The following is a 14390-nucleotide window of genomic DNA, read 5'->3' on the forward strand; positions in this document are numbered from 1 at the left end:
CAATTATATAGGAAAGTCCTTTTGAAACCCATGTGTGAACATGAGCCATGTTCATGCAATTTGCCCTAAAATAAAATAGTTAATCTTCAGACACCTCCATCCAGCTAGAAAATGAATAACATAAGGTACAAGTCAACTGGTCGTTAAGGTCAAGGAGGGTCCTGATTTGAAATTTATAATTTTCATTGGAGTTAAATATGTTTTTTTTCTTTGTAACTTCATTTTTCTAATTTTACTTCTTGTAAGTTTGAATCTTTTCAATTTTGATTCCTGTAACATATTTTGCTCATTTTTAATCCTTGTAAATTTACATTTTTTTCAATTTTTGCCCTTGTAAACACGAACTTATGAGAATTATAAATGAAAAAAAATAGAATCTTATTGGAAAAGATTGGAAAAACACAAACTTACAAGGACAAAAATGAGTAAAATATCTTACAGGAAACAAAATTGAAAAAGCGTCAATTTACAAGGACTAAAATTAGAAAAAATAAACTTACAAGAACCAAAAATTAAAAAAAAAATACTAACTTTCATGGACCAGAAACATATTTAAGTCTTTCCATTATTAGGGTATTGTGCTAATGCCAGGTGCCATTTGAAAAATCAAGTTCATAATCATGATCATTCATACAAAGGGAGAGAGGAAAATAAAACAAATAGTTACACTCGTATTTCCATTCAAACTGAAAATTGGAGATTATCTTATCTATTGTACAGAGAAAGGTTGCAATGAGTCACTAATGATACATCAATCACAGGGTATTCTTTTTTATCCTTCAAGATGTTTTATCCATCAGCTGAATTGGAGTCAAAATATTTGATTTGCTTGTCTCCACAATACAACCATTCATGACCATCTCCTCCAACATAAAATGCGCCTTTTCTAAATGGAACATAATATCTAGCTCGCACTGCAAGTATAAGGGGATGAGACATATAAAAAACTTCCACGAGATTCTACATTCTAGAAAGGAAAGGAAGAAAATAGATAAGTTTGGAAAGCAGAACTCACCACATTGCCGAAATGACGATCCATAGTTTCAACCAAGAGATGTATAAATTCCAAAATTGCCAGCTCATTCTGCAACATCATTCATAGAAGGTAGAATAAGCAGTCATGATGAATCAAAATATATCAACATTATTTACAAAAGTGGCATGGATCTGGCTCTTCTAAAGTAAGTGAGAGCTTGATTTCATGGTGGAAAGCTTAAGAACTATTTTTACTTCCTATCAAACGTGATTTTAGTAAAAACAGGGATGCTCTGTTATTGTTGAGTAAAATTAATTTTGCCTCAAAATTTCGGTTGGACTAAAAGTGATAAAGAGTAGCTTTTGGGTTGAATTGAAGAATCTGCACTAAGTTTTGCATAAAAAAAAAAAAAATCAAGCATGAATCACTTCACTTCAATCAATTTTAAATGAAATCAATTTCACAAATGCTCATCCAAACACACACTAAGTACCCAATGTGTGTAGCTCAATTGACAACACACACTAAGTGATTAGTCCCATAACTAGCCCAAAAGATCAAAGCTTGTGGGGATACCTCGGGGTCCCACTTGAGAGCCAAAGGCCCTAATTGCGGTGGTTAACCAAAAAAACACACACTAAGTGATTGCAGTCATGGATGAGAAAACCAACTATCGATATTATGTATACCAAATAATGAATGTGTTGAAATATCAACTGTTAGATTTTTTTATCAACCACTGTGATCACTTATTCTACCCTTACTTGAGACGAGCTAAATCCAAGATTCCAACTCCCAAGTCATCGATGAGAAAATTAACTGTCGATATTACATATGCAAGCACAACAAATCATAAATGTATTGGAGCATCATCTGTTAATTTTCTCATCAACGTGAATACTTATTTTACCCTTACTTTAGTAGAGGAGCTAAATCCAAGTGATATATATAAAATTCCATTAAAGTTGCACAGCTTTAACAAGCTTACAATTTATTTACAAAAGTCATGTCTTGGGGCAGATAACACTTACTTGACTTGACGCCGTAAGCAATAAGTTCACAGTTCGAAGTATTTCACGCAATTATTTTACGTTCTAAAGACATGTTTTTTTTTTAGCTAGGTGCAAATTTCACTGTGTTTTGATGAACCAATTGAAAATACAGCATAGAGAAAAGGATTTATTTACCTCATCATCGTCGACTCCAACGAGGAAAAACAAAGAGGCGTAGCGCCGATAAACAATTTTGTAGTTGCGATGCTCAACAAAGGAACACTGTGAGTGAAAATTGGAAATGAGATAGTTCAATCGCGCATAAACATGGATCTGAATTGGATCTAAAAGAATTATAGTGATAGAAATACCTGCTGTTCGTTGCGGGCGAGGCATTTGCGAACGATTTCGCCTTCGAGGGCACGTCGCTCTTCGAGAGTGAGGTATTCGTAATATTGAGCAAGACGAGTTTGGCCTTGCTTGTTCACCATCAGTACGAATCGGATCCCCATTCTCAATTGATTCTACCCTAACTCCCAACCCCAACCACACCTTATTATTTCTTCAACACACTTACTTTTATTTTTATTTAATCCCCTTTTGTTTATAGATAGCCTTGCTCCTCTCTATCTGTCACATGTCTTCAGTTAATTTATTTTAGTTCTTTAATTTCTTAATTAATTGTTGCTAATGAATGAGAGTTAAAAATATCATAAAACTTATGTATGATTACTTACATATTTATATTTTAAAGTTAAGATTAAATTCTTCTAATAATATTTATTAACGAAAATAATTTTATATTAGATTTTATGTCTTTTTAGTCAAACTTGAGATGAATTTAGATCCTTTTGTTTATGATGAATTAGAGGTTAAGAAAAAAAAAAGTTTAACAATTAAATTAAATATTATATGTAGATTTTTATTGCATTAATTTTAAAGGTGAAATTTTAATTTAAATTAAAAACAAAGCTCCAAAGAATGCTAATTTCATTGTGTTTTTAAAAAAGATACAATTTCTTAAATGCTTTTTTTTTATTTTTTTAACTAAAATTAAACTTTTCCCGAAAACATATATAATAAATTTTTGTATTAAATATTATTGTAAAATGACGAAATAAAACTCTAAATTTTAACTTATAGTAATATAAAAAATACTTAAGAAATCCATAAAAACCCAATTACATCAATTAGACTATTGCATTGAGAAATAAGATTAGGGATTTTAGTGTGTTAAAGTTCTTCCCGTTGGTTATTTTTTTTACTTGATTTCTTCATAAAGTGCTTCAGCTGCATACTCCTACTCAATTTACGTGAAGTTAAATTTGTTTTCTTTTATTCTCTTCCTGGCGTTGAAAAAGAATTTTAAGAGCTAAGGCAAAGTTCAGGAAAAAGCAATGCAAGTAAAATATTAGAATTAAGAAGCCTTAGAAAAAAACTTTTGTTACTTGAAATGTAATACTCAATGCTGAGTCTTTTTTTTTTTTACCAATGAGGTCTTAAAAAATGGTTTTTTTTTTCCATTACAGTATACAAATTAATAAAACATATAATTTTATGTATTTTATCTACCCAAAGAAAGTATTTAATAGTTTATATTTTTTGCCAAATTTTTTGTTAGAATTGATTGAAACACACTCTCTCTCTGTCTCTTGAGCTCCTCTTACTTTCTGCTATCTAACATCATTCTCTTCCCTTCATTCCTTTCTTAAGCCGATTATAATGTGAGGATCATTCGAAATGGATTGATACCTTGGTGGAGTGGAAGATTGGGGAGGGTGATACATGTAAATTTTGGTGGAATAATTGGAATGGAGTGAGTGTTTAGCAAAATCATGCCCTAGGCTTTTCTTAAATTCGAAGCGAAAGGGGGAAGTTATAAAAAATATGGACTTTTGGAAGAATGATAGGTGGAGGAGGAGTTTTAGGTGAAAAAGGCCATGATTTGAATGGGAGAATGCCTTGGTAGATGAATTGAACCGTGGGTTGTTGAATGGGTTTGTCAGGGAGATGAGCTGGTGGTGGTGGGGGCAAGAACCAAGTTGCAAATATAGTGTGCAATCGGCATACAAGAAAAACATTTTATCTCACAAGTTCAAAGTAAGTTTGCTTTCATTTGGGATTTGAAGATTCCACCGAAGACAATTCTTTTTGTTAGGAGAGTCCTCAAAAATAGGTTCCCAACAAAAGATAATCTTCATAGGAGAGGGGTCATTGGGATGGTAAAAAATTATTATTCCCTTTTTGTCTTTAAGCATGATGAATCTTGCTCACATTCTCTTCATAGGAGAGGGGTCATTGGGATGGTAAAAAATTATTATTCCCTTTTTGTCTTTAAGCATCTCCGAAAGTGGATTTGATTTGGAAGAAGTGTTATTCTTGGTTAAATGTTCATATAGTTTGTCCCATAGAGGTAGAGGTACACATGTGGCAATGCTCGTCTATTGCTAATTCTCATGGTGGAAAAGAAAGATGATATGTGGTATGGTGTGCTATTATTTGGTTCTTATGGAAGACAAGGAATGAGTGTATTTTTAAAAACATTACCTTCGATGTAACAAAGGATGGTTTTTTTTAACTACACATATATTGATTATATGTACCGGAAGTGTTCAGAAGTAATTGAATCAAATCATTTAAGCATAGAAGCGAAAATCTACAAAAAAAAAAAAAAAAAATTGCAGAAAAATTAGGAATGATTGATCTATTTTCTTTTTTATTTTTCAAACCGTACGGTTTGATTTGATTTGAAATTTGACATGTAAAAATCAAATCAAATTAAACTGAATTAATCTTATTAAATTAAATGATTATTATTTAAATATAATTCAACTTGAAAATAATTAATATTTTACTTTATATTTAATTGTTAAATTTTTTATTATTCATTTATATAATTGATTGTCGAATTAATTATTATTCAAAATTTATTTATTTAATAACAAAATTTGTTAGTATTTTTTTAATATTTATTAATAGAATTTTTAAATCACAAAAATTAAACTAAACAATAAAATATTAATTTGATTTGATTCAAATTAAATAAATAATTTAAATTAAATAAAATTATATCACACTTAATTTTTTTTTATTTAATTCATATTAATTTTAAATCAAAATCACACGCATTAACACCCTTTAGGTGGGTTGGTTTGTATATGAGGGTATTATCTGTGTTGGTTGGCTACTTGGTGGATCTACAATTGTGTTGATATTATTCATTTACTTGAATTGGGTACTTCCGTATGGGATAACATAAAAGAAAAGGAAGAAAAAAAAGGTTAAATCAAGCACGAAATTTCATTACGAAAAAGGAGGGTATGCCGTGCAGTGAACATGACTACCTGACAATATTTGGTCACACACGTCTTCCAATTTCTAGAAGTCAAAAACTTCCAAAGTTGGAAATTGAAAATGGTCATCAAGATCTGGAATCACAATTTTCTCCTTCTCCAATACACCACGACTCCTTTTCTCCCTTCCATACGTTGCCAAAGACCTTTCATGTTTATATTTTTATTTCTTAGTAGAATTATGACATAAAATATATTTAATTAAAGATTTTTAATAACTACTTGAGTAAAAATACATAAATGTAATAATCAAGTTCTACTTCATTTTTAATAGTCTATATTTAAAAAAGTTATACTATTATTAGTTTTTTATATTCATTATATATTTTATTGTTTATTTAATATTTTATCCAGATAAAAAAATATTGAAATAAAAAATTAATCCAATATATCTTTTGTCAAATTAACTTATAAGCAATTAAAATAACTTATCAAACACACTCTTAGATTAGATTGAATCAAATTGAATTTGAATTTTAAACCTAACCGATCAAATAATGAATTAAGAAATCCGAAGTAATTGAGTCGGATATTTTTCTCTTAAAATCCATCATAATCTAATTCAGTAAACTCCTAATTAATTCAGTGGAGAAAAAAAATGTAAACTCCTAATTAACAGTGACACAATTAATTACTCTTTCTTAAATTATCCAATTAGAGAACTGCTCCACTTGTTCGGAGAGTCAATGGTTTTCCTACCTCAGACCCTCCATTATTGTCCACTTGGTCTGATTTTAATTTTACCTAGTGCCTACAGTGAGCAAAGCTAGTCATGGATAACTAATTAATAATTAGTAATTAATAATTCAAACTAATAAAGTTCATTGTGTAAGGCTGTGTTCCACAGCCATATTATTGATTGACAAACAAGGGCAAAAAAGACAGCTCTTATGTACTATTACGTGTAACGCATGATAGAGGATCTCACGTAATGACAAATAATAACAATAATAACTAGCAAGCTGTTGGATAAATGCTGCTGTTGATTTCTTTGCTAGCCAAAGAAGTGTCTTTGGCACAATGTCCATCCGGTAACTGATTCAATGCTTCTTCTTCCTCCTTCTCTTCATTGTCACCCTTGGCATCCAAAAAGCTGGGTTGATTTGTTGAAGATAAAAGCCTAGCCCACATTCTATCAGTTATCACTACGTGGTTCTGTCTCTCAGTGATTCTCTGCATAACAATTAACAAAGCAACAAATCATGAAATGTTAGTAGAAAGGATTATTGAATATTAATAAATAAATCATCTTTATTCTGTGGAATCAACAAATATCATGCCCAATGAACTCACATAGAAGGGTATATAAGTTTGTCTTCCATTCACAAGTCCACTTGTATAGCCAGTGTAACCTGCCATTGCTCCATGAACTGCACTTTGAGCAAGAAGTGTGCAGTACACGTTGTCAGAGGCATTGCTTGGAATAGCTCGGATCATATAGGTTGGATCTGTAAAACAGAAAAGAGAAGGCATTACTCTTTCAGCCATTGCTCCTTTCAGTGTGTGTACACACATAATTCCATGAACTTTTAATCTTTACAAACCTATGTATTTGAGAGTTATGGGCAGTGTCTTCTGTGCAGCAAAATGATCCTGGGAGGTCAAAATGATATTCATAAACCAGTTGTGAAAAAATTGGCAAATAAAAATATAGAGCATATTTTTACAGTCTAATTTCTATCACTTAAATGATCTTTTGCTACATGTTCTAGAGAATATAAACCAGTGGCAGAAATAGTAGGCAATGCTTGACAGATCAGCCAATTATCATGGGCATAGCATAAGTAAACAAGAGTGTAAGGAAATAAACAAGTTTGAGTTTAAATTCAACAAAGAAATTAAGAGACTAATGCAGAAAGATGAAAAGAATGCAAATAGAATGATGAATAACAATCCGACCCTAATCTTTTGGGATATCCATAGGCCAACATCTTGAAAAAGCTTGTTTCCAGAAGCATCTTGTTTGCTCATGGACTGCACACTCTCAGAAACAAGTTCCTGTCCTGCTCCTTCAGCAATAACAATAACCATGTGCCCATTTTCTTTTAGTCTTTTCTCTATATATTCATAGAGTCCACCAGGACCTTCAAGGTAAAAGGGTGACTCTGGAATTAAGCAACAATCCACGTCTCGACTCGCAAGAGTAGCATACATTGCAATAAATCCTGTATCATAAGTCCAAAATAAAGCATATATGAAGCAAAATCAATTTCGCTAACAGCTTCAATGGAATAACTTTTGAACTTATAACAGCAATTCTTTTCTTTTCAAATATTACAATGAGAAGACGATATAAGATGATGATTGAATTGTAGTCAGCTGCCTCCTCGATGGCCTTGTTCTTTAAGAGACTATTAGATGAACAGTTATAGAATGATTCACATTTTATTGAAACTACAAAAGATTCACATTAAGCTTCCAGGAATCCCAATTTATATGTCAAACAGGGATTCTCAAAGACCCTCCCCAACCAGAATAATTGGCATTCCATACTTTGTCAGGTCTAATAAAAAACAAGATATAAACTTCTCATTATTCTTAGGCTGTTGAAGATAGTTAAAAATTGAACCCTTAAGCCAGTGAGTGGAAGCATTATAAGCATTTAGGAAACTTACCGCTGTTTCTACCCATCAACTTGACAACACCTATGCCATTTTCTACACTTTCAGCTTCAACATGTGCTGCATTTATAGCTCGTTGAGCCTCCTCAACAGCAGTGTCAAAGCCAAAAGACTTATCAATAACCTATTAAGCAAGAGACAGCAGAAGAAATTTACCAATTAATGATGCTAATGGGGTTTAAATTATGAGTTTAAAGCCACAATGTAGAAGGAAAAAAAAAACTTACTGGAATATCATTATCTATGGTTTTGGGGATACCTACAACTGAAACTTTGAGACCACGCTTTCTGACTTCCTGTATGGATAATCAGGTTGAATCATTAATTAATTGCTACTCTAATGAAATTAATTTCACAGATCATAAATATCAAAATGATGTTGGTATAAAGTTCATTTACATTCCTAAAGCCACAAGTCAGATAAATTATAGATACCTCAAAAATTGCAGATGCACCCTTCTGAGTTCCATCTCCTCCAATTATATAAACCTGAAATTCAGAGAGATGTTAATCTGATGTACATACACTACTGCTAAATAGAAAGAAATGCAGACCTGATTGATTCCCCGATCTTGAATACTGTCAACTATCTTTTTGGTGTCATGTCCACCTCGTGATGTTCCGAGGACAGTTCCCCCACGCTTATGTATATCATTCACACTTTTAGGGGTTAAAGTGATTGTATTGCGAGCATAGAAACCCCTATATCCTCCCTTCACATCAAAACATTTTCATCAGTTGATGAGACCAATACAAAACTAAGTGTGCTAGCAAAATGTTAGTTATTGTAGATTTACACTTCTACACACAAGGGAGAACAAAAGATGGTGAAAATTAACTCCAGGATAAATAACATATATAAGTGACACCTCATAAGTACAAAGTTGTACAATTACTACAAATAAAAAATAATGCATTGGTCTCCTTTGGACAAATGTAAGTTAGTACATTAATAACCAACCTTAGGCTTTAAGGCTTGTTTGAAAAGACAAAGGTATGAAAGCTAGGGGTGAAACTTGGAAGAAACAAGCATAAAACTTGTTCAGTTTTAACAATAAGAAAGAATTAAAAAGAAAGAAGCAAGAAGATTGAGAGTAAATGCCATAAACATTCACGTACATTGATTCCAAGAACTTTCTTCACCCCATACATATGGTGTAAGCCACACACTAATTCCCTAATGACAGTGTTGAGCCCAGGACACAGACCCCCACAAGTAACAATAGCAGCCTGAACTTCATCTGCTTCAAAGTACACCTGAATATCAAATTTTAGAAGGCCATAAACAAAAATAAGGTACCACATATGTCAATAAATGTACAGGTAGACCCACACACATAGAAACATACCTTTTGACGAGGCCCAGCACGCCTAAAATGTACCCCTCTTGCACCATCTTTGTGAACAACGACCTGTCATAAGTCAGAACAAACTGGAAATAAATGACATGTAAATTAAGGTAGGTAGGTAACAGTGTCTAAGCTGCAAATAAAAACATAAAATCCCACCAACTTCACAAAAAACCTTTAGATGAGAAGATTTTGGATCACAGTCTAAACATTCTTTCACCCTATGCAGTTACCATTCATTAATTTGGATTTAGAAGATGTCCAATGATACTTAGCAATGGAGATGCACACCAGCTTAATGAAGAAGTAGCGTCAAACCCATCCCTAACCAATTCATAAATAACCAATTAAAATTGACATTGGAAAACCAACCTTTTGAGGAACGCTGTCATCAACATGCACAAAATACTGCCTGGCAAATGAAAAGTAAAATCCAATTCATCAATCAAGCAAACAACAAAGTAAAGGAAATTATAATTCAAAACACAAGACAAGAATGAATGAATTAACACTTACTTAACAACTGAATAAGCAGGGTTGTCTTGCAAAGGATTAGGGTATGTCTGCAGCAACACACCAATACATAAAATCAGACATTAATTAATCTTGCACTCAAAGGAAAATGGCAATACATTATCCATCTATGTTTTTCCTACTGCATGTTTAGTTTCGTGTTACAGAATTTATTTCAACTTCAAAATTAATTTTAAATAATTTTTTACATATTTGATTTCACACTAAAAAAAATTCAAAATTAATTCTGAGCATATGAACTGAAACAACTTTAATAACTTTTACTTGAATAAAAAAAATTATACTAAATTTTATTTTAAAATTAATTCTAATCAAAATCATAAAATTTTAATCATAAATCACATCACTTCAAAATCAATATTGTAAAATCAATTTTATTGAAAATCAATTTTGTGTGAAGGCTCTTCCAAATACACGCTTCAAAGCTGCATGGCAATTTTTCACTAAGAAGAAGATAAAATTTTAAAAAAAAAATAGTTGAAGTGATAAAAATAGAAAGTTTGGGTATCATCATTTTTCGGTGTCGGCAGATAAAAAATAAAAAAAGAAAGGATAAAAGGTGGCTTGTTTTTTTATAAAACGACAAAAGATTCGAGTGGTTCGAGGAAAAAGTGGGACGGCAGAACAAAAGGAACACATGATCGATGATCAGATAACGAAGAAACAGCTTTTCAGCAGACCAAGGTTTTAAGAAAGCGTCCGCAGCCATTAATTGGATCGTGACAGTAATTAGGATCCCATTTGTGCGCGATTTACCGTCATATCAACAAACGCCACAAAATCATAACACAATCGGGATTGATATTTAAAACCTTGCAGCAGAGTAAGAGAGAGATTGATGAAAAGTTTTGACGTACTGGGAGATTGGGAATGTAATCAGTGAAATGCGGAACGTCTTCGAGGATGTAACCGGCTGTGCCGGTGACGATCTTAGGCTCGGAGGTGTTGGCAGGTGAAGCCATGGCAAGACGTGATCGAGACCTGGCAGGTTGGAAACCCAGCTTGTGGTGGTTGTTGTTGTTTGGAGAAGAAGAAGAAGAATCCATTCAAAGGTGAGTATTATTGAAGTTGAAGAAGAGTGGTCATTATTTATAGTAAACGGAGTTGACCTTGAAGAAGAAAAGAGAAGGGGAAAGGGGAAAAAGGAACTTTTCTTGGGGGAGTTAGAAAGAGGTGGCAGAATATGGTGTGGTTTTAGGAACAGAACATTTAAGATGGACAAAGGTCTACGCTATGATCCACAGTGGTGCTGTGGTGGACTAGTGGCTTCTTCTAGAATAAACCTTGGAGATTCCGGATTCCTCGTGTCTTTTTTTATTCACTCTTACATGGTTAAATTAAATCAAATGAATCCTAACTCCTGTTGGAAACAGAATTGGCTATTGAATTGTAAAGTGGTGCATATTGTTTATTTTTATTTCTTTTTCATTCTCCAGAGTTAACATTAGAAGTCCCCTTGAATCTTATTACTTTTTAATTGAATTAAGAGGGCCCATAATTATTACATTAAAAAAATTGATAAAATAATAAAAAAGAATGGTAATTTTATAAAATTAATCTTATATTATTATTATTAATACACTTATAAATTTTATATTCTATTATTAATATTATAAAAAATATAATTAATATCATATTAAAAAAATTTAACGATAAATTATAACGTGACAAAGGAATAACTCATTTGATAGAAATTAGGGATGGATTCTCAATACAGTTTTCATCGAAAATTGGGAACTACTTAAACTCAAGCGATGATCCAAAAGCTGAGACATGTGTAGCTTACATGGGTCGTTAAGGATTTATTTATGATTTTAATGACTGTATTTTTTCTTCCGATTACAATGAGTATGTATTTTTATTTTTAGTGCAACACAGTTGTTTACAGTCATACCATTGTAAATTATTAGTGGTATAATTTTTAAAATAATTATTATAAAGATTTATAAATTTATCATACAAGTGATAATTTATAATTAATAAATATTATAAAATTATTTTACATTATTTATATAACTTTTTTTTTCTTCAAGTTGCAAATAAACTGATTAAACATGCTTTAAATGTTGATGTTATTTATCATGTTTTTTTTTTCTCTCATGACTTTGTTGTTCGTTAACTAAGAGCTGATCTAGCTAAAGTTTGTTTCCCTAGAGGTTTTTAGCCTCTCTTAATATCATTCATTAAAAAAATTGATATATATTGTAAAATTATTTTACGTTTTCTATATCATTTTTTCTTTTATTTACCTCATGTAAATTTCATAAGATTTAACATGTTAGGGTATGATTTTGAGATTAAATATAAATGGCAAATAAAGAATAAAGTTGTTGAAGCATTCTGCAGAAATTTGCATTTTTTTTTTTGCCTTGTTTATTGTGACTGTTTTTGAATAAGATGATTTCAAGGAAAAGGTGCAAAATAATGAAAAAAAAATACGAAAAGTGATATTGGAACTGTTGAATCCGGATTCACATATTGAATTTCAACTTGTGAGGTGGCAACTATCACAAGGGGAAAAAAGTGGTGCCAAGCAACTCTCTTAAAATTCCTATGATACTTATACATTGAAGAACATGCATGCAAGGTACTGCTGGACTTTTAAAAGGTTCTCAACAATACTTTATCAGAAAGAAATAAAGTGTATTATTGTTAACATCATCGTTTTTGGATTATCAAAAAATAGTGTTTGATTAACTATTAAAAAATAATCTTTTAATTGACTATTTTGAATAAGTATCAAAATATAATTTTTTAACTAATATTAAAAAAATAATCTTTTAATTAATTGTAGGATGACAAAAGAAATAAAAATTTGTAAAACATCTAGATCATAGAAGACATCAATAATAAAAATTGAAGATATAAGTTATTAAAGGTGAAGATGAAAGACAAAATTATTGATGAGGGAGATTACTAAAAGTTATTATTAGAAGAAGTTATAAATAATTAGGAATCTTTGTTTATAAGTATTAGTTTGCATCTTGTAATAAGTCTATGCAACCCTCACGAATTGACAAGTCAACACCATGTTTTTAATCACCATTTCAATTTCAACATTTTACTTTTCTCATCAAATAATTTTATTTATTTTCATTTATCTTTATTACACATCTTTTCATTCCCTTCTCACTTTTATATTATTTTTTCCTTTCAATAACATCTCTTACTTAATAGGTACAAATAGTTTGTTTGATTGTACTTCATATATTTAAAATCAAACTAAATATAAAATCTTACATATATATCTATGGCAAAATATACCTATAAAATTATGTTTGTTAAGAAGAAAACATAAATTTCACCGTTAACAATTGTACAATATGTGCATGAATGTGAGGTTTTACAAAGGAACAAGTATCAAACTCTAAATCCATCAAGATTACTACAATCGACTAAGAAACCCACACTTAAAGATGTGTTAGCCGCGAGTGACAATCATCGTAGAGTAGTTGAGGTGTTGTTGAAATGTGACCAATTACCAGAGTTTGGGAATTCATGGGAAATCTTGGAAAAATTTTAGGTGAGTTTTAAAGGGGGAAAGATATTATGGGTTTGAATGCAAAGCTCAAATTCTCTTAAGTTTATAAAAGAATGAGGAAAAAGTGCATCCTAAAATCTCTATCGTCTATGAAAGAAAGATGAAGAGGTGCAATGCACCATATCAGACTTCCAAGGGAGGGATGGGCATAATTGTTTGTTAAGGTGGCATTAGAGAGGGGAGATTAATGGGTTGTTATTCTTAAAATGGTTATATGGGTGATTTGCTGAGAATTGCGAGTTGGGCTTGGCTGTAGTTATTGCCTATAGTTATTGTTTTCCTCTTCTACTTTCTTTGGTTATCATAAAGGCACTTTATTAAGATGAAAAGGTGCCTGAGAAGGCCATTACATCATATTGAAGTTAAGGCAAAATCTAGATAGATGGGCATGTCCTCAATCCAGCAACAGTCTTTAAAAGAAAATATATGTAATTTAGTAAGATGATCAACTAGTGTTTCCAGCACATTTTGTGAAGGAAAGTGGGATTCGGTAGCCCTTGGTAGTCATGGCAGCACAGGATCTCAATGTCTCACTAACATATGAATTGTCATCATTCACCTTTATCTTCCATAAAGAATGAACCATTTGGTAGTTTGTTTAAAAAATGGCATTTGAGAAGCACATATCAGCAGCTACCTCGATGCTTCATTTAAAAGCCAAAGCTTTTGCTGTCAACGGATCATAGCAATGTTGACACCACTTGGTAGCAGCTGTTAGAGGGGCTACCAACATATCTCTGAAGATCACCCTAAAACTCGTACCATTATCCTTCCTGACTGAAGAGAGGAAGCTATACTCAGCACATTAGGTACTAGCAGCTCTCTATGCTAAAATATGCATGTGTTTCTTCTTTTCCAAATTGCCCATATCAGCTAGAAAATGGTTAAAATGGTTAAGAGGATCCTCATTCCCCGAGGCTAAGATATGATAGATCCAAGAATAAAAATTATTAACAGGGGAGCTTGAAGCCATTTATACTTCAAATAATTTGGAAAGCAGGATGAATGTTTGGGCAACCTTTCA

General features: G+C 31.7%; 2 protein-coding genes across 2 annotated transcripts; both read right to left on the reverse strand.

The window, feature by feature from the left end:
* Nucleotides 1–538: 538 nt before the first annotated feature.
* Nucleotides 539–2548, reverse strand: LOC114407477 (AP-4 complex subunit sigma). Its single transcript, XM_028370586.1, has 4 exons — nucleotides 2340–2548; nucleotides 2164–2250; nucleotides 1016–1084; nucleotides 539–914 (listed from the first exon to the last, which is right to left on the reverse strand). Exons 1-4 carry the CDS (start codon nucleotides 2478–2480, stop codon nucleotides 780–782), a joined length of 432 nt encoding a protein of 143 aa, XP_028226387.1. The 5' UTR covers nucleotides 2481–2548; the 3' UTR covers nucleotides 539–779.
* Nucleotides 2549–6091: 3543 nt separating this feature from the next.
* LOC114407485 (ATP-dependent 6-phosphofructokinase 3-like) lies at nucleotides 6092–11160 on the reverse strand. The gene is made up of 13 exons (XM_028370598.1): nucleotides 10683–11160; nucleotides 9808–9854; nucleotides 9664–9703; nucleotides 9292–9354; nucleotides 9062–9199; nucleotides 8497–8655; nucleotides 8378–8431; nucleotides 8170–8238; nucleotides 7937–8066; nucleotides 7221–7486; nucleotides 6866–6914; nucleotides 6615–6769; nucleotides 6092–6494 (listed from the first exon to the last, which is right to left on the reverse strand). The coding sequence occupies exons 1-13, from the start codon at nucleotides 10869–10871 to the stop codon at nucleotides 6276–6278; spliced, it is 1578 nt and encodes a 525-aa protein (XP_028226399.1). The 5' UTR covers nucleotides 10872–11160; the 3' UTR covers nucleotides 6092–6275.
* Nucleotides 11161–14390: the final 3230 nt, after the last annotated feature.

This window comes from Glycine soja, chromosome 1 (genome assembly GCF_004193775.1).
Source record: "Glycine soja cultivar W05 chromosome 1, ASM419377v2, whole genome shotgun sequence".
Taxonomy (NCBI): Eukaryota; Viridiplantae; Streptophyta; class Magnoliopsida; order Fabales; family Fabaceae; genus Glycine; species Glycine soja.

Bases quoted from the DNA above. Each gene is read 5' to 3' on its own strand.
- LOC114407485 (XM_028370598.1), bottom strand. From the start codon at position 10,871: ATGGATTCTTCTTCTTCTTCTCCAAACAACAACAACCACCACAAGCTG. The intron at 8,432-8,496 runs GTCTGCATTTCT...TCTGAATTTCAG, and splicing joins AAGATCGGGGAATCAATCAG to GTTTATATAATTGGAGGAGA. The intron at 6,495-6,614 runs GTGAGTTCATTG...ATTGTTATGCAG, and splicing joins AAACTTATATACCCTTCTAT to AGAATCACTGAGAGACAGAA.
- LOC114407477 (XM_028370586.1), bottom strand. From the start codon at position 2,480: ATGGGGATCCGATTCGTACTGATGGTGAACAAGCAAGGCCAAACTCGT. The intron at 1,085-2,163 runs GTAAATAAATCC...ATGATGTTGCAG, and splicing joins TTGGAGTCGACGATGATGAG to AATGAGCTGGCAATTTTGGA. The intron at 915-1,015 runs GTGAGTTCTGCT...TTATACTTGCAG, and splicing joins ATCGTCATTTCGGCAATGTG to TGCGAGCTAGATATTATGTT.